The sequence below is a fragment of the Ptychodera flava genome, chromosome 16 (genome assembly GCF_041260155.1).
Source record: "Ptychodera flava strain L36383 chromosome 16, AS_Pfla_20210202, whole genome shotgun sequence".
In the NCBI taxonomy this organism is placed as follows: domain Eukaryota; kingdom Metazoa; phylum Hemichordata; class Enteropneusta; family Ptychoderidae; genus Ptychodera; species Ptychodera flava.
Window position 1 is genome coordinate 15,769,806 of NC_091943.1, and position 19,940 is coordinate 15,789,745.

Consider the following 19,940-nt stretch of genomic DNA (forward strand, 5'->3'; position numbering starts at 1 on the left):
CACAGACTTACCAACTTGAGGCGGTGGTTTTCCTTTGTACAGAGTACCATCTTTCAAGGCTTTGACAGCTTCTTTGTTTCTCTTGTGTTCTGCATAACTATGGCGACACAGAAACAATACAATATTTAATTGAGCCATTCTATTTCACTTCTACTAAATTTTTTATTTTCTTTGAGCAGACTTATTGAGAGTGTTTTAAAGGCAGGGGGAGCCTATAAATACCCCCTATCTCCCTGGGCATTCATAATCCAATATGAGTGGCGTATAGTAACAGCGTCAACGCTTGCTCCCGAAAATCTGGAGCTGTCAACAACCATGGTGTAAATTAAAGCACTGTTCCAACATATTACGTTTTGTAAATACTTGTTGCATCACCTTGTTTGCGAAATTCTCTCATTTTTTTCCATTTTAAGTTGATTTTTGATGCCAAAACTGCTTCGATGTTGTGTTCAAAGCGTCCATAGAACAATAGATGAAAGCATTCAAACAGCTGCCAATCACGAGGGGACGCGAAAAAGTGCAAACGATCAAACATTTGTTGTTTACATCGGATCGATTACGATGTCAACAATGAATAAACGATTCTTATCACTGAGCAAAATACTTGACCAACGGTTACTGAACACGAGTCTCAGATGAGTTCAGACACAAACGGACTGCTTCATGGTTTCAAGCAGATTGCCTCTCCCTGTTTGTTTGTTGATCTGTGTACCTGTAGGCCTATGAATGGGTGATGTGTATGTTGACCTGCAGTACGATATTTTACGAGAGATCTTCTTTTGGAAGTATATAGTGGCCTAGCCCTGCGTACGATGCCGTGTGTTCCCGGCGTTATACGGCCTCCCGACACAGCTCTGCTGATTGCCATGGACAAAACCGGCAACATGCGGATCCAATTTGGACGGAGCACGAAAAACTACTTTACTGACTGTTTACGGCCGAAATCAACTCGAGTCCGATCCAAATCCAATTGCCAACCCAAATCACTCAACCGCTCACAGAGTGCGAAAACAATGCTCTCGTGACGTCTAAAACCGTTGTTTTGCTGGCGATGCACGGTCAATGGCCCATGCAGTGGACGCCCATATCCATTGGATACGTTCATGCCACGATTATACAGGTGCCCATGAGCTGCATTATTTCCTGTTGTGTCGGGGCGATAAAACTAAATCGCGATTGACTCATCTCTGTCAAATTTGACCAAAAAGAGACACTTGAAATAGATTATAGCATCAAATGTTGACATTCAGACTGGAACATGATGAAAGGTCTGAAGATTGCCGTAATGTCATTCTTCTCTACACGTTTTTCTGAGCTTGTTTTTTACTAAATTGCTCTAATATTATCTGACTTTTTTTGATCAATTTTCTTTCCCAACCAGAGCACAACATTACCTTTTTTACTTTCATAAAAACCTAGGATTCATTTAATTCGCAGATTAATAGACTCTATGTTCTTCCTCGATTGTCTGTGACTGAATTTGCTTTCCCGATATCGATATTGCGTTCGCACTCACGTGTCTTGAACCTTACGTCATTCACTGAAATAGTTTTCGGACAAACTCAAGAAATTCGACAACTACTAACGAACAGTCGGCAAAATTACAGAGACTAGCAATAATAATTATGGTCATTTTACCGTCTTTAGCTAAGCGGATTCGCTTGGCGGAAGCAGTATTTAACGATCTGAGTTCCCAGTTTTACCCTACCGTGTGAGTGTAGTATTCGAATGAGTGAGATCATAATCTTACGATGTTCCGAGTGGCCTGGAGACTTCTTATAATATACAATAAATTAACCCTATCAAAATTACTCTGTTTTACATTGCTTGGATATTGATATTTTTCTATACTTTTTGACTTTTGATTTTTTGATTCTCCATTGGCGACAGCACATGTACGGTTACAACCGTCATGTGATGACCGTAGTGTGATTGTAAAGTTGTCGGGAACAGTTGTTGTTCAGAAGAAAAATCATGTTGTATTTAGAGACTGCAGTTCGGGATTTTATCATGATAAACAAGCAATTATACATTTCCTACATCTTTGGAACGGGGATTACGGTAATCTTTCATGTGATGAAAATTTTTTTGAACGTGTTTGCAATGTGTTCCAACGATAAGTGTGAACTGATTCTTTGTCAGTAAAAATCGTCAGAAATGGTCCAGTGACAGTGATAAAATAGACACAGATGAAAAAATCATTGCGAGGAAGATAGTAAGAAATTCACATCGCAATATTTGCTGTCGTATTTCTCAGCAGGAATTACCCATTTTTACACGTTGTGTATAAGAAGAGCAAGCAGGTGTTCGGCGGTCAATTGCTTCTATCATAATGATCTTGATCGCAGCTATTTGGCGAGAAGACAGCGGGTACTTATAATCAAGCAAAATTATTGATATCATGTCTTTGTATTGAAAATTTTTGATCGGAGGCAGTTCAAATCAACAGCCGTGGTATATTAGGAATCGTGTTTATCACTGGACACCGAACTACCTGCTATCAACAGTACGTTATGTACCATCGGCAGTAACACATTGGTTGTAATCTTGTCTAATTCTGTCCCGCCTTTTGTACCGTCAAGAAATTTCAAAGCTAGAATTTTTTTACCCTGACATATAATACAGCGACCTTGCATACTAATGATCATTCCACTGTTTCTGTTTGGGTTTGTTGGCTTTTTAATTTGCTCCGTGGCCCGGTAAGATTTTTTTCAATACGATACAGTTTGAATTTTTTTCAAAGTAAATTTAGTATATTCCCAGTTTGTTGGGTAAATTTGTCTGGATTGAAAGTTTGAGTTGACGCTGACATAGTAGACGTCGAGCCCGGTACAGTTGACTGCGATCCGGTCGGTTTGGGGTCGTTTAGTCCGGAAACCTGCAGAGTTCTGTATGATCATCGTTCGGAATTTAGGTGAATTTTTTGGTCAAAGTAATTCAGTAACAATGTCGCCAGATTCCTTGTGTGTTTTTGTCACCGTCATACGCGTATACGGACGGTTTTCGATTAAAAACGGTAAAAATATCCAGTGCTCGTAAATGCGTGCATAGTTTATTCAGTGACTGTTTACGCAGCAGTCGTCGATTCGACTAGTATTTGCCACCACGTAACAACTGTAAACACCGCGTCAACAGTTCATACGAAAATTTTGTGCTGATCGAGTAAGATAACAATTGGCTTGCGGAAGGAAAGGTCAGTCCATCATCCTTCAAAGTTGTTGATCCGAAAAATCTCCACTGTGCACCAACTACATGAGTGGCTGTTATAGTTGAAGACGTAGTTCCATGGGCTTTCAACTGTCCCTTGTTACGAGCTATGTTCAAAGCGCGTCAAGCTACGAATATCGGTGAAGTACCGGGTACATTGATTTTGTTCAAAGCCACTGCCTGTTTGTTCCTCGTGTTGTTTTTTGTGTCCCTAACATTGACTGGCTCTATGTGCGTACAAACATAGCAGTCGGGATTAAGATTTCCTGGATAAATACATACACTCACTCATAGTTTATTCCGCCTCTGACGCAAAGATACACACTGTTTTACATGTGCCACTCCTAGGCCCTGGGATCGATTTCCATACCTTTAAACACATGGTAGTGCATACTCTGTCCATGTAAAAATATTGTGGTGTACAAAGTCTTCATTAGAAGTGTCATTTCATTTCTCATTATGCAAATGATTTTTTAAGAGTTCAGACCAATCAGAATTCAGGTACAGAAAGTATGCTATCTGATTGGTTGAGAGCATATCATGCGGAAAATTAGATAAATGCCTTTACAGCCCTCAGATCTATGACCTTTTCCCTTTTGATTTTTGCTTAGCACATGCTTACTGTTGTTTAATTTTCACCCATTGTTACGTGCAGAGAAAACGAACAAAAGGGTGAACTCAGCAGTTAACGTTTAAACAAAATTTATTACGAAAAAAAAACTAATTGCTAAGTCAGGGATAGAGTACAAGCTTTAAAAGTGTACAGACTACTTATCTCAGCTGGGACGGCAAAGCTCCAGTCTCAGAGTTGTAACAGTCAGTTGAATGAATGAACAGTCCTTGCAGGCTTGCAGCTGCACAAAGTCCACAGTATAAATCCAGCGTTGACAGTGAAGGTCTTGAAAAGTCTTGAGAATGACTACTGCTGGAGTTTATAGTAACACACAAGAGACACGATCCCAAAAGTCTGACTGGAAGCTGTGCACGTCCCTTTTATAAAGGCATATAAGAACAATCTAGAACTTTTATTGACATGCTAATTACTGTTCTAAAATTATCTCCCTTACACAACTAATCAACTTTCCAGAACATTCCAAACATGACTAATTGAATTCAAGGTTGTGAGGTCATCAAGGGCAGTGACCTTGGGAATGTTCTAGACTAATTGAACTCAGGTCATGATGAGTGTGGGGGAAATGACCTACATAACACACCCCCTCTTCAAAAAAGAAAATTTTTCAATGAAAAATCTTTCTTTTACAAATGTAATCTTGAAAAGGATTTAAGTACTCAAATTTTGTTTTACTCTAAAGTAAAATTTCTTGAAAGTGAACAACAATAAACTCTAAATACGAGAGAGACAGTCTGCAATTAAATTGTCTCTGCCTTTGATATGTCTAATGTCAAGATTAAACTCCTGTAACATTAAACTCCATCTTAGCAATCTCTGATTTTTGCCTTTAAATTTCTGCAGAAAACAAGAGGGTTGTGATCAATATAAACCACTATTGGCCGATTTGAAGAAGTAACATAAACTTCAAAATGCTGTAAAGCTAATATCAAAGATAAACACTCTTTTTCAATTGTAGAGTAGTTTCTCTGGGATTTGTTAAATTTGCGTGAAAAATAGCAAACAGGATGATCTACACCATGACTATCCTCTTGCAATAAAACAGCACCAGCAGCCGTATCACTAGCATCTACAGCTAATTTGAATGGCAAAGTGAAATCTGGTGCAGACAACACTGGGGCACTTTGCAGTATGGCTTTAAGTGTATCAAATGCCTGTTGGCATTGCTCTGACCAAACAAACTTTACTTTCTTTTTAAGTAAGTTAGTCAAAGGCTCAGTAATTGTGGAGAAATTTGGACAGAATTTTCTGTAGTAACCAGCCATACCGAGAAAGCGCATCAGTTGTCGTTTGCAGTTTGGTATGGGAAACTTGAAATGGCACTGATTTTGGCATCAACAGGTTTTACCTCACCCTGTCCTACAGTATGTCCGAGGTAAGTTACCCTCGCCCAACCAAACTCAGATTTGGCAAGGTTGACAGTCACATTGCTTTGCTCAGTCTCTCAAAGAACTTCCGCATGAGCTTGATGTGTTCCTCCCAGGTGTCACTATACAGGACGACGTCGTCAACGTAAGCTGCACATCCGTCTAGCCCGGATATGACGTCGTTGATCATCCGTTGGAACGTTGCCGGAGAGTTCTTCATTCCGAATGGCATCACCTTGTACTGGAACAATCCGTCTGGTGTAACAAAAGCGGATATTTCACGAGCACGATCCGTCAGAGGGACTTGCCAAAATCCCTTCAGTAGGTCAAATTTCGTCACATACTTGGCTTTTCCCACTCGGTCGATGCAGTCATCAATCCTCGGGATTGGGAAAGTGTCTGTCTTTGTTAAAGTGTTGACCTTCCTAAAGTCCGTGCACATACGATAACTGTGATCTGATTTGGGAACAAGTATGCACGGCGAACTCCAGTTACTTTTACTGGGTTCAATAAAGTCATTGTCCAGCAGGTATTTGACTTCTTCCTGGAGATATTTTGCTTTTGTTGGATTCAGTCTGTATGGATGTTGTTTTACAGGCTTACTGTCCCCAACATCAACGTCGTGATAGATGACGTTTGTCCTCGTTGGAACATCTTGAAACAGGTGTTTATATTCATGGAGCAGTTCTTTCACCTGTTGTTGTTGTTCTGGCTGGAGGTGTGCCAACTTTGTAGACTCCAGCTTCTCCAGGATTTCTGAGTTCTGAAGCTTGACCGAGCCCAGCTTTGAGTTTAGAGTATTTTCACTCAAGTCAGTTTCAGTATCACTATCTTCATAATGGCCAGAACTGACGGTACTGACAGGCTGAGTTATAGTAGGATTATCCCTATCCAAATATGGCTTAAGCATATTTATGTGACATAGCTGCTTTTGTTTTCGCCTGTCAGGTGTTATTATGATGTAATTTAAATCACTCAATTTCTTATCGATTAGATATGGCCCAAAGTAACGAGCATGGAGTGGTTTGCCAGGAATTGGAAGTAGAACAAGAACTTTTTGACCTGGTTCAAACTTCCGTTTTGAGGTGTTTTTATCGTATTTGGTTTTCATTGACTGCTGAGATGACTCAAGATTTTCTCTGGCTAATTCACATGCTTTAGAGAGTTTTGTACGAAAATCTGACACATATTGCAAAATATTCAGACAATCATCATCGTCTGATAGGAATTTCTCTTTAACGAGCTTAAGTGGGCCACGGACTGTATGTCCAAATACAAGCTCAAATGGGCTAAAACCAAGAGACTCTTGAATTGACTCTCTAACAGCAAAGAGCAAAAAATGAATTCCTTCATCCCACTGTTTCTCTGTGTCAAAACAGTAAGTCCTAATCATGTTTTTCAAAGTTTGATGAAATCGCTCAAGAGCACCCTGACTTTCTGGATGATAGGCGGATGACCTATACTGTTTAATGCCTAGCTGATCCATTACTTGTTGAAAAATACCAGACATAAAGTTGGAGCCTTGATCGGACTGGACACATTTAGGGAGGCCGAATAAAGTGAAAAATTTGACTAAAGCTCTCACTATAGTCTTTGTCTTTATATTTCTCAGTGGTATGGCTTCTGGGAACCGAGTTGATGTACACATAATTGTCAGCATGTACTCATTTCCTGATCTTGTTTTTGGTAGGGGCCCAACACAGTCTATTAGTATCCTACTAAATGGTCTTGAAATGCAGGAATTGGCTGTAAAGGGGCCTTTGGAATGGTCTGATTTGGCTTTCCTACCATTTGACATGTGTGACAGGTTTTACAGAAATGTGCTACATCCTGCCTGAGATTAGGCCAATAAAAGTGACTGAGAATTTTATGATAAGTTTTCCTGACTCCTAAGTGACCAGCCCAGGGAGTTTCATGGGCCAGGCGCAATATTTCAGCACGGTAGGCTTTGGAACCACAATTTGATGTTTTATAGCCCAATCGTCATCAACCGAAACATCTGGAGGTCTCCATTTACGCATGAGAATACCAGATTTTGTATAATAGGAAACAGAGCTATCTGAAGTTTTACCTTCATCATCTACCCTGTCAAACAAAGACAAAATATCTGGGTCTTTGTGTTGTTCTGCAATGAGATTTGATCTAGAAAATGTCTGACTTTGGTCAGCAGAAGTTTTACTGGAAGTTTCAAATCCACGAGGATAACGGAATGATCCGTGTCAAACACCTGACTGAGAAAGGTGTCTTTTAAGTCAACATCTGTGACATTATTTTGAGAGTTTTTGATTCTCGGAAGTTTTCTTTGACATGGCTCGAGTAATGGCACATGAAGGAAATAAATCGGGTATCTCTTGTTCAATTGGCTCTGGATCCTGATCTAAACTAGGATTATCAGTCACAAGTGGATTAGTAATGACCTTGTCCCCAGCAAGGTCGTTTCCAGAAGAAGGTGAATCCCTTCAAAAGGCAAAAAAGGCCTAATACCTAAAGCCACAGGTCCAGAAACAAAGTCCGAAGACAAATAGACATTATGGAGAGGAACAGGAATGTAGTCATTACAATCTACCCCCTTAATAAGAACTTTAGAACCTGAAAATGACTTTTCAGAAAACGGCAGGGTATCTGCCAACAAAAGAGACTGGGAAGCCCCGGTATCTCTTAAAATTTTGACAGGGGTAGCGGAAGAGAAATCACTAGAAAGTGATATAAAACCATTATGAATAAATGGCTCGAAAATACCCATAATGCTATCTTGAGAAGAATTGACCTTGACCTCATTAATTGGGGATGAGAGGGGTTTAACCTCAGAAAATGTGTTGCACACATTATTAGACTCTAATTGAGTTGATGAAGAAATAAAGCCGGTTGGCTTAGATCCACTTTGACCACTTTGACCTTCACGTTTTCTTTTCAATTTGAAACAATCTGACATTAAATGGCCGTCTTTCTTACAATAATTACAAGAAAGTGTACCGAACTGTTTGTCAGAAGGAGATTGAGACTTGGGATCTGATGATGTGGGAGTGTTACTTGAACTCTGTGAACTGTTGTCATTTGATTTTCTACTGTCCTTTGAAAAATTCTTGGATGAAAAGGAGGAGTTAAATTTACCTGCATTGTTTCTGTATGAAAAGGACTGGGATGGTTTGCTGAGAAATGAAGATTTGTGGGTCAATGAATAATCATCGGCCAAACGTGCAGCAACCTCCAATGTATCTGCCTTTTGTTCATTGATAAACGTCTTGATGTCACTCCGGATGCACCTTTTAAATTCCTCAATCAAAACAAGCTGTCGTAATTTGTCATAATTCTGACTGACCTTTTCAGAAGAACACCAGCGATCAAACAGTTGTTCTTTTGTTCGAGCAAATTCAACATAAGTTTGATCCTTCACCTTCTCACAATCCCTAAATTTCTGACGGTAAGCTTCAGGCACCAACTCATAGCCCTTGAGAATTAATTCCTTCACAGAATCATAATTTGAAGCCTGCTCTACTGACAACTGAATGTAAATTTCTCTGGCTTTACCCACCAAAGCACTCTGCAAAAGCATAGACCAGGACTCCTTAGGCCAATTCAGACTCTGAGCAATTTTCTCAAAATGAAGGAAATATTTATCAACATCCTTTTCTTGGAAAGGGGGAACTAACCTGAAATGCTTAGTGATGTCAAACTTGTCTGAAGGGAAGAATTTTCCTGATTGTCCAAGCTCTAAACGTCTCATCATTCTAACTGTAGTCGATGTTCTTCCAATTCTCTCTCCTTTTCTCTCTGTCTTTCTTCCATTTGTAATTCTTTGTCTTTCATTTGTAATTCTTTGTCTTTCATTTGTAATTTTTCCTGCCTTTCCCTTTCTTCCATTTGCAATTTTTCCTTTTCTAATTCCAATTTCTTAAGCTCCAAATCTGCCTGTATTTCTAATTCTAATTTTTTGAGTTCGAAGGAAGACTCAGGCTCATAATCTTTTAAGGCAGACTCCTCAAAATGGCCAGAATTAACTAAATGTTTTGCAATCTTGAACTGAATTTCTCGCTTGCGCATAGATCTTTTGACATCTACTTTAAGGAAATTTGCCAGTGCTATGAGGTTGTCTTTTCTGAGGGAATTAAATGTGTCCTGATCAAGGTCATCCATAAATTCGTCTGGCTTGAATTCCGCCATGATTGAATTTCGCTGAGTTCACAGTATACAGTAGTTTTGAAAAGGCTGTCAAAATGTTGTCAAACGGCTCAAAATATTCGTCTCCCGGACGAGCCCCCAATTTGTTACGTGCAGAGAAAACGAACAAAAGGGTGAACTCAGCAGTTAACGTTTAAACAAAATTATTACGAAAAAAAACTAATTGCTAAGTCAGGGATAGAGTACAAGCTTTAAAAGTGTACAGACTACTTATCTCAGCTGGGACGGCAAAGCTCCAGTCTCAGAGTTGTAACAGTCAGTTGAATGAATGAACAGTCCTTGCAGGCTTGCAGCTGCACAAAGTCCACAGTATAAATCCAGCGTTGACAGTGAAGGTCTTGAAAAGTCTTGAGAATGACTACTGCTGGAGTTTATAGTAACACACAAGAGACACGATCCCAAAAGTCTGACTGGAAGCTGTGCACGTCCCTTTTATAAAGGCATATAAGAACAATCTAGAACTTTTATTGACATGCTAATTACTGTTCTAAAATTATCTCCCTTACACAACTAATCAACTTTCCAGAACATTCCAAACATGACTAATTGAATTCAAGGTTGTGAGGTCATCAAGGGCAGTGACCTTGGGATGTTCTAGACTAATTGAACTCAGGTCATGATGAGTGTGGGGGAAATGACCTACATAACACCATACATTCCTGTCACTTGATATTGGAGTAAGGTCATTATGTATGTTGCACTGTAAAAACCTGATAAGTCCCAGCCACTGCATGGTGAACATGCATTTACACTCGTGGGAATACATCAGTTGAGAAAAAATTCTGGATGACTGAAACTACACCTACCTTATTTTGGATGGAGGGACCACAGCATGGGCGGACTGACCAGCCTGGTTGCACTTGGTACTCTGTGGAAGTGAAGTTGAAAACCTTTATTATTCAGCAAGGTCGTGTGAAATAAATTAGTCTGAATACAATGTATTTTCAAAATATTTGACAATAGAGGAATTTTCCATACAATATTCATTTCATCATAAATTACACACATACTGCATCCTACATTCCAGAGTTGATTCAATCCAGACCTGTCTGCTGGTAACCCCTTTCACTGCCATGGTTTGGCCCAAATCATTTGTTATCAGTGGTGATTTTGGACCTGTTTATTCACGAAATGGGGTTGAACAGGTTAACTTCTTGCCGTCCATGGCACACTTACACATCGGAGGAAATGGTTGTGCTTGTACAAGTTTTGCCAGATGAGACCGGGCTTGACTTGTTTGACAATTGACCACGCAGCTTAGTTCAGTCAGTGAAACAACATATCTGCTTTCTCCGATAAAATGAAACTAACCAAATGTAGTCAAAATAGTGACATTGTCCTTGAAACGTAAATTTCAGAATAAGATGGAATGTGGTTTTACAGAACCATCACAGGAAATGACATGCAGGTGTTTCATTTATGACAAAAAATTTTAGTGCTGTAACGTAAACTTTAAATCTTTCATCTCCATGAGATAAATTCATAAAAGGTAAATTTACTTCACTACAGTGGTTTTGTGCACTTACTGTACTGCTAGTGGTGGCTGATTTTGGACGGTGCTTGACTTTTCTTGGACTGTGGGGCCTTCGACCGCTGTCATGTACTCTTCTATGCGGTGCCGAGAAGGGACGCACAGACAGCCTGAAGGGGCTCTGAGAAATGAAGACAGAGTGACAAATGGGAACTAGCTTCTGTGCGTTTTACAGAGAGACAAAACGACCACCAAGCTTGGGCATATTCCATTTTCACTGTACAAATGTAAATTTTGCTCCATTTCAGAATCATTAGCAGATTGCACCTCGGATATGACGTGGTGTTTGCGAAAGTGCTGTGACACTGGTTGACAGTGTGCTGAGATACATGTATAACACTACATTTGACTTCAATATATGCTACAACAATGCCTTTTGCTTATCATATACCATTAATATAGTTGTTATTTGCCAAAAAGTCTGATTTCAAATCATAACATGCCATTCATAAAATTTCAGAAACATATTTGTATAATTAGCAAGGGATTGACAAAATTGTGAACATGTAATTCTGAGTCTTTCAAAGAATCATGGCATTTTTATCATAGCAATACCAGTTCCTCTTTCATGCCAGCTACTGCATTGAAACTGCTGTAAAATTTTTCTTGCTCTGAACAAGGTCGTCGTGAATCTTGAAAATTGTCAGTCCTGAACAGACCTCTTTCCTCTTGATCATAAGGAATGCGCCAGCCAAGCCTGATCACCGAGCATCACAACATTTAGGTTGAAGGGTTTGACGGTGTGTTGAAAGATACTGAACGGAAGAAATGACACTCACAGGTCTGGCTGACTTATTGTCACTATCACCGGTGTCTCCAGCACCACCATCCCTGTCTTCCAGTTCGGGTTTCGGAATGTCGGGCCTGTGCTCCATTCTTGACAAAGGTCTAGTAGGAGGTCTGGATGTCACCTACAAGTTTAAGAATCCATTGTCATCATCTTGGAGATTTTAACAATTTTAGTGTCTCACACAGGTAACATTTTTGATATGTCCCCCTTGCTTTTGGTGTTGTGGATTATTTCTTCCAGGAGTATAATACTGGGCGTATCTGACTTAAGGTAGAATGCGCCTCAGGGACAGATATTCAGACTCTCAAACTTTTACAATTCTTTTCTGATCTACCACTTGTGGTGGTTCAGTTTGAAGCTCTTGGTGTAATAAAAACTTCCACCATCTTTATGCCTTAAATTTTCGAAAATTAAAAATGTTATTTTTCTCTACTGAGTTAACAAAGAGATGGCGGCCATTTTGAATTTGAAATATTGGTATATCTTGGGTAATTTATTTCTCTGGTACCAAAATTTGCATAGTGACGCCTGATTTTTATTCTTGGTTTTTTGATAGAAAATGGTTGAAATATTCCTTGAGGATAATTTGAGCAAAAGTTTTAAGTTTTTAACTGGTGCATACTACCTTAAGAGGCTTAAGGGCAAAGGAAAGAACTATGAATACTTTGATGATATTTCCTCCTTGACAAGTACCAACCATTGTCAATGTAACCCTGATATATCCACGATGCTGTGAACACATATGCAAACTTATCAGAATTTACAGGCACTCTGGGTACATACTGAATGAATATTTGTACAAATTTGAGGCTCTGTTTCCGAGTTGCATTAACATGCATGGGTGAAAAACACTGCATGATTTTGACCTTCGCCAATATTATCTGCTCCCCTCCCCTTGTTATGACACAACACAACATGACACAACATGGGACGATACCTTCTTCGCACTCTGTGGTCTCCTGATGCTAGTGTGTGATTTCTGTACGGTTTCCCCCTCGCTGTCTTCATGGTCGCTCCTCACGCTGTGCCTGCTCACATCTGGCGGTTGGCCAATGGCTGTGATTGTCTTGGTCTCCTTGGGCTCCAATTCGCCGAACTCGATCGTCTTGATTGTCTTGAACTTCTGCGTCTGTCTGTCTGAGTCAAGATTGCCCGGCGACTGCCCTACTTTGGCTTTCATGGCAATTTCATAGTAATTTCTCGTTGCTGAGTGACTGGATGATTTCTGGTATCCAAAGAGAGATGTCTTTTCACTCTCAGTTTTTGCCAAGTCGTCCTCATGGTCCTTTGTTTTCTCCTCTTCATTGTCCGATATTGAAATATGCGCCATCATCGTTTCTATTTCCTTCTTCTTCCTGCCCTTTTTCTGTTTCTCCGCAACCTCCGGCTCCCTCGTGGAAACTTCATCCACTGGCTGTATTTCATCCTGTTGACCAACTTCTGTTTCCTCGTCCCGATCACCGTAGTCGACGGTCACAGTGGACGCCGCGAGCCTCCCTTTGGCAGAGAACGGCCGCCTCCTGACCGAAGGGTGAGAAGTCCTCACGTAAGATTTCGCAACATTGGAAGCGTTGGCATCTCCAGCACCAAACGCACTGACTGCCGCAGCAGATTTCGGTCTCTGCCTCGCTGTCTTACTGCGTCTTCTCGGGCTCCTCGGACTCCTAGGAGTGATGTCAACGGTGACATTTCTGTCTTCGGCGATGGTGACCCGTGTCACGGGTCTACCGCTGATTGCTCCCTCTGTGGACCGACTTGAAAGCGTGATGTCAGTGTATTTGTTGGGGTCGTGCTGAGGACTGCCAGGTTCCGAGCCGTAATCCTGCCATACACTTTCGAGTTCTATCTCATCTGTCATGGTCCCACCATTCAAAAGTCTGCAATACCAAAAAAAACCCCAAAAAAACCACAGTCAGATATAAACTGTTATCCAGAAAGAAAAATCATCATCATACTTTGTGCTTTCATTTTTCTCATGTACGTAATACATACAAATTCATGGTCAAGTTGCCATGCTGAACTCTGAATTGGTAAAGTTTTTTATTCTTTCACGAAGTGATGTCCCTATCACTAACAAAAACAACTGATCACCTTTCATTCCCCAGTCTTCACCTTCCCAGTAACTAGCCACTGTTTCTACAGCAACTATTACCATGGCAATCACAGTGACCTATCATTGACACAGTCACTATTGTAGCCAAGTGGCAGCTGCTCTTCCTATACCAGACAACTTTGTCATAATCATCTGTTACTATCTCACTAGACAATTACTTTGGTCAATATGTAAGTCAATATGTAAGGCTGGGACTCCACATTTATCATTGAGTAGGTCAAAGTGAATTGCATTTCAAATGAGTTGGTCAAACTTAAATACATCACCAACGGAATACAGTCAGTATTACAGGTTTACTGACTTAACTGTTTATCTTCTATAAAGTGTCTATGAAAAAAATCATGGAAGTAAATCTCTCCAGCTTATTACAAATGAACACTTAAATAGCTCCATACAAACTATATCTATCACTTAACCATTTGCACCCGATTCAGCTGTGAATCACAAGTTGATATCATAGTTACCAAGAAGTTAGGGTTCAAAGGGTTTCGGACACAGCTGGAAGTAGCCAAAGTGTGCTCAACCCTAAACCTCATAGGCCCAAACCTACCGTTATCAATGGTGAGCATGAATCTGTTTGCTGGGAATTATGATGAACAGGTTAATAGAGAGATGTCCTGATCAGGTAAGTCATAGGGTATTTATTTGGCCAGAGTACATCATCCGTTCCAGACATACTACACTACCTTAAAGGTATACTGTCACCTGTTCCAATTTTGCCACAGTTACCATGGAAAGAGAAAATCTAACCAATCACAGATTTTAAGCGGGTGGCCGCTTTTTAAAGACAGCGCCCTCACATGGGCATTTTGAATACCAAGGAACGCCCCTTTGACCATATATGGGCATATTAATAGATTACAGGTGACTGTATACCTTTAAGCCAGTCAAAGTGTTTTTATTTTGGAAGAGTACCGGCCGACATCCTCTGTTCCAGACTCACCTTGCTGTGTCAAGTTCATCTTCATCTTCACTGTTCACTTTTCCTGTCGGAATAGAGAATGTGACTGGCTCTGGAGTTGGTCGCCGTAGCAACAGTGTCCTTGGAGACTGCAAAACAATCAAGCAAATGAACAAATAAATAACCTATCAAAATAAAATCAATCAATCAATCAATCAATCAATCAATCAATCAATCATAACAAAGTAATATGCCAATTTCAATTTGGAGTTGTCAAATTAGGCAATGGGATGAGTATGATTGACTTATTCTAAAACTCTTTGATTGACAACTGAACACTGTTTACATGTAGTTTCACATTTGAAATGTATCTTATGTGCTAGACTCTGGGAGAATTCTGCAAATCAGACAAATGACACAATTTGCCAGACAAATTTTACTGAGGCAGGGATCGCTGAAGCATAAATGTATTTGATCCACTGACTACGAATACTCTACACGCAATGAAATACAGCATTAGTTAAGTATTGTTGTCCATTCCTTTTCATTTTCCAGTGTAGAAATTGACAAGTTGGGGCTTAAAAATGTGTGATATTTGAAAACCACAATTTTATCCCTGATAAATTAGCGTTCTTAAAGTACAACTACTGAATTGGTACCTGTTTGACATTTATTTCTTTATATGTATATTTCGCAGATTTCTCCATTTCCCCACTGCCTCCCTTGTCATCATCATCATCATCATCATCATTATCATCATCATCATCATTGCCATCTTCACCGTCATTCAGATTAATTCTCAATTCATCTCTTCCGACCTTGCCATTTTTCACATCTTCCGTGACGTTCTCATCGCTGGTTTCACCGCCTCCATTTATCATCCTGGCAATGTCCGGGGAGGCGCATGGGGGAGGGGGAGGTGGGCTGACTGACTCCTCGTTTGCATACGCCGCAGAAAGTTTTGCTGTAATGAAAGGGAATGTCCAAGCCATTATCAAAGCACGTAAAAATATTGATTATGGAAATATATTATATGTAACATTTATTTCTTTATATGCATATAAATGTCAAATATAATATATATATATATATATTTGCATTTCTTGCAAATTTGTCAGAAGTTAGTCTTGTGTACATTGACTAGACATAAGTATTTTTGTCCTGGTATATCCTTTTCTGGTGCTGTATACCTTAGAAGTATAGGCTGGTCCTCATAATAAACTTGATATATATAAATATTGAGCAAAGATAACAATAGAATTCAGAATTTTTTGCATGAGAAGACTAAACTAAATGCTTAGAATCCTATATTCATCAATGACATATTTAACAGGCAAGTTATCCAACTTTTGAAACTTTTGATGTTTTTTCCACTATTTTTTATTTTTAATGTCAACCATAATTTCATCTTCGACTCCTCAAACATGCTTAGATACACAGTATTCAGCTTGTCAACTAAGCCTGTACATGTACAGACTTGCCATTGTTGATAGATGAATTTCGGTCCGGACTAGAATCCAAACGTAAACAATATGTTGACAAGGTAAAAAGGTAATTAGTGGATGTTTCAACATGCCTTTGGGAGTAGAACAAGAACTTGCAAATTGACTTACAAAATAAATATGAAAAAATCATCATCAAAAGTTCGAGTTACGGGCACTTTAATTTTTCAATCTATGGCTGTAGAAGTGTAAGATTTCTCTGCGAAAAGCTAAAATCTCCATAAACACAGTCACAGTGACAGAGTGTGAAATCTAGACTTACCCAAATTGTGAGCATTAGCATTGGGTTGGCTGTTGACAAACTCCTGGAGCGTGTTCTCAATTTTCTCCTGGCTGATCTGATCCAGGTCTTCGTGGGTGTGAGGCACGGCAACCCCTCCCGCTGGAACGCTGAACTGAGGGGCTCCACTGGGAGGTCGAGACCTGGGATCATATCTTTCACCTTTGACTGAAAACAACAGAGTTATCACACAATGTCAGTGTCAATGGATAACTTTTCTCTCCGGGTCACTGTTTTGTTTGTCAGATTGCGTTGTATGACTTATTCAAGCTCCTATTATTAAGGTTAACTCTTGCACAGTCTGTCCTAAGGCAGTACCACATTTTGACTGGCAATGTGCCACAGCTCCCGAGCTTGTAGACTGTTGGCTGGCTGAATATCATTGCCATACATGAATAATTTAAATAACAGCCAATCAGCAACACAGTAGCATCACTTTCAGATTCCCTAAGTTGCTGTGAACAAGTCATTGACAATGACATAGTCCCCACTTTTAATAGGAGTATTAGTCTTGATGGGGCAGGGAAATGTGGTCATTAAGAAGTATCACTGGAGTGTATATGTTGAGATCTATGGGCACATAGGTCTATGTCGTTGTTTCCAATTTGAAACACATGAGGCATGTCTAAGTTATGGTTCTAAATCGGGAAAAAAGATCAGACCTCTAGCTGTATTGGCCAGCCAAGAAATACATATGCGCATAATAATGAGGTACAAGATGTGACATCTTAAGGTCTAATATCCTATCAGAATTGGAGGGTATAGAACTTGTGGTTACTGAGTTATGCATATATATGTATAATCAAGGTCAAAGGTCATAAGGTCACGTGACATTTTGAAAAAAAATTGTATTGCTAATTAATCCCTATATGCCAAAAATCAGACCTCGTGCTCTATTCACTTGCCCAGAATTAGATGTGTGCATAATTAATGAGGTAAAGTTTGTGTTGTCATAAGGTCTCCCACCCTACTAAATATAAAGGACATAGCACTTGTGGTTACGTATTTATCGACACAAACATATATTCAAGGTCAAAGGTCATCGAAGTCACATGACATTTGGTCAAAACATTTCTATCCTAAAGTTATCCCTATATACCAAAAATCAGACATCCAGCTCTATGGGCTTGCTCAGAATTAGATATATGCATAATTAATGAGGTACAGTATGAAGCATCATAAGGTCTCCCATCATACCATATATGAAGGGTGTACCACTTGTGGTTACTGAGTTATGGACAAATATGTATATTTGAGGTCAAAGGTCACCTAGGTCACGTGACATTTTGTCAAAAAAATTGTATTGCTAAGTTATCCCTATATACCAAAAATCAGACCTCTAGCTCTATGGGCTCGCTCAAAATTAGATATGTGCATAATTAATGAGGTACAATATGTGGCGTCATAAGCTGTCCAATCATACCATATATGAAGGGTGTAGCACTTGTGGTTACTGAGTTATGGACAAATATGTATATTTGAGGTCAAAGGTCACTGAGGTCACGTGACATTTTGTCAAAAAAATTGTATTGCTAAGTTATCCCTATATACGTATACCAAAAATCAGACCTCTAGCTCTATTGACTCGCTCAAAATTAGATATGTGCATAATTAATGAGGTACAATATGTGGCGTCATAAGCTGTCCCATCATACCATATATGAAGGGTGTAGCACTTGTGGTTACTGAGTTATGGACAAATATGTATATTTGAGGTCAAAGGTCACCGAGGTCACGTGACATTTTGTCAAAAAAATTGTATTGCTAAGTTATCCCTATATACCAAAAATCAGACCTTAACTCTATGGGCTCGCTCAAAATTAGATATGTGCATAATTAATGAGGTACAATATGTGGCGTCATAAGCTGTCCCATCATACCATATATGAAGGGTGTAGCACTTGTGGTTACTGAGTTATGGACAAATATATAAATTTGAGGTCAAAGGTCACCAGGGTCACGTGACATTTTGTCAAAATATCTGAGATATCTGCGTGAACGGATTGACTCACGGACGGACATGACCCAATCTATAAGCCCCCTGGACTTCATCCGTGGGGACTAAAAACTGTGTCACTGCATCCTTTTTGCAATATGAATACGATGAGAAACTAAATTTTTATTTTTCTTGGCCTTATACATGGGAGTCTATGGACTGCCTTATACATGGGAGTCTATGGACTGCCTTATACATGGGAGTCTATGGAGACTGCCTTATACATGGGAGTCCATGGAGGTGAAAACTAAAAAGTCCTCTAACACGGCCAAATTTGATCGCATTGTGAAACAAATCGACGTGCATCTGTATGGGGTAGGGTACTATCCTTGTGCAAAGTTTGAAAGAAATTGACCTGGGCATGTCTGAGATATCTGCGTGAACGGACGGACGGACGGACGCACGGACGGACGGACGCACGCACGGACATGACCAAACCTATAAGTCCCCCCGGACGGTGTCCGTGGGGACTAATAATTACATGTGTAATCTAACAATCAACCTTTCAAGCCACTGCATATTGGCACATTACATACTTTTAAGTCTCAAATGGAAATGCATTTAATCACAGCATTGTAAAATTATCACTTTTTATAAAGGTGATGGTTTATGCATGTCAAACTGAAAACAATAATACCCATGACAGATTGCGTTTTCAGAGGAAGTTCTGGTAACATTCTGATACTCTATATGTACATCCTTACCAACAATTGGTATTCCCCTGAGCTGGTCAGCCGGCACTGCCGCCTCACTGGATGTCTGTTTCCTCTGTTGAGAGCTGGGGCTCTGTGGTACCTTGCGACCGCTCCATGGCCGCCTGCTCACTTTGGCACTCTCAGGCCGCTGTAACCTCTCTCCTTGCTGCCGTATGAGTTCAGGAATTGAATTGTTGCTTCCCCTGTGTGTGATCAGAAATGAACTCTTTACATCACTGCTCATTTCAGGTACAATGCGCCTAAGGGAGAGATATTTGGGCTCTCAAACTTTTCCCATTCTCTTTTGATCTATCACTTGTAGGGGCTCATTTTGAAGCCCTTACGAGAAAGAAAATCTTTCACCGTCTCAGTTTTTTTTGGAAAACAAAAATTTGATATTTCTCCACTGAGTTAATGCAGGGAGGGCAGCCATTTTGAATATTAAATATTTGTAAATCTTGGATAATTTGTTTCACAAGTATCAAAATTTGCACAGCGACATTTGAATTTTATTCTTGATTTTGAAAGAAAATGGTTGAAAGATTCCTTGAGGAAAGTTTGAACAAAAGTTTAAGTCTTTCCCTTACGAGGCGCATACAACCTTAGGGTAGAATGCACCTTGGGGACAGATATTCAGACTCGCAAACTTTTATAATATTCTTTTCATATACCACTTGTGAGGGCTCATTTGAAACTTAGAGTAAACAAAGTTTTCACTGGACCAGGCATATTTTTGTGAAAATCACAC

General features: G+C 39.7%; 1 protein-coding gene across 1 annotated transcript in view; it reads right to left on the minus strand.

Moving 5' to 3' along the window:
- The window catches only part of LOC139114127 (uncharacterized), a 49,239-nt gene that overhangs the window by 6,710 nt on the left and 22,589 nt on the right, over nucleotides 1-19,940 (minus strand). The window contains exons 3-11 of the mRNA XM_070675656.1: nucleotides 19,202-19,395; nucleotides 16,484-16,669; nucleotides 15,379-15,683; nucleotides 14,762-14,868; nucleotides 12,643-13,582; nucleotides 11,695-11,826; nucleotides 10,911-11,036; nucleotides 10,191-10,252; nucleotides 12-97 (exon numbers count right to left, since the gene is read on the minus strand). Of these exons, the coding sequence (XP_070531757.1) occupies nucleotides 12-97; nucleotides 10,191-10,252; nucleotides 10,911-11,036; nucleotides 11,695-11,826; nucleotides 12,643-13,582; nucleotides 14,762-14,868; nucleotides 15,379-15,683; nucleotides 16,484-16,669; nucleotides 19,202-19,395 (2,138 nt within the window). The remainder of the gene's footprint in view (nucleotides 1-11; nucleotides 98-10,190; nucleotides 10,253-10,910; nucleotides 11,037-11,694; nucleotides 11,827-12,642; nucleotides 13,583-14,761; nucleotides 14,869-15,378; nucleotides 15,684-16,483; nucleotides 16,670-19,201; nucleotides 19,396-19,940) is intronic.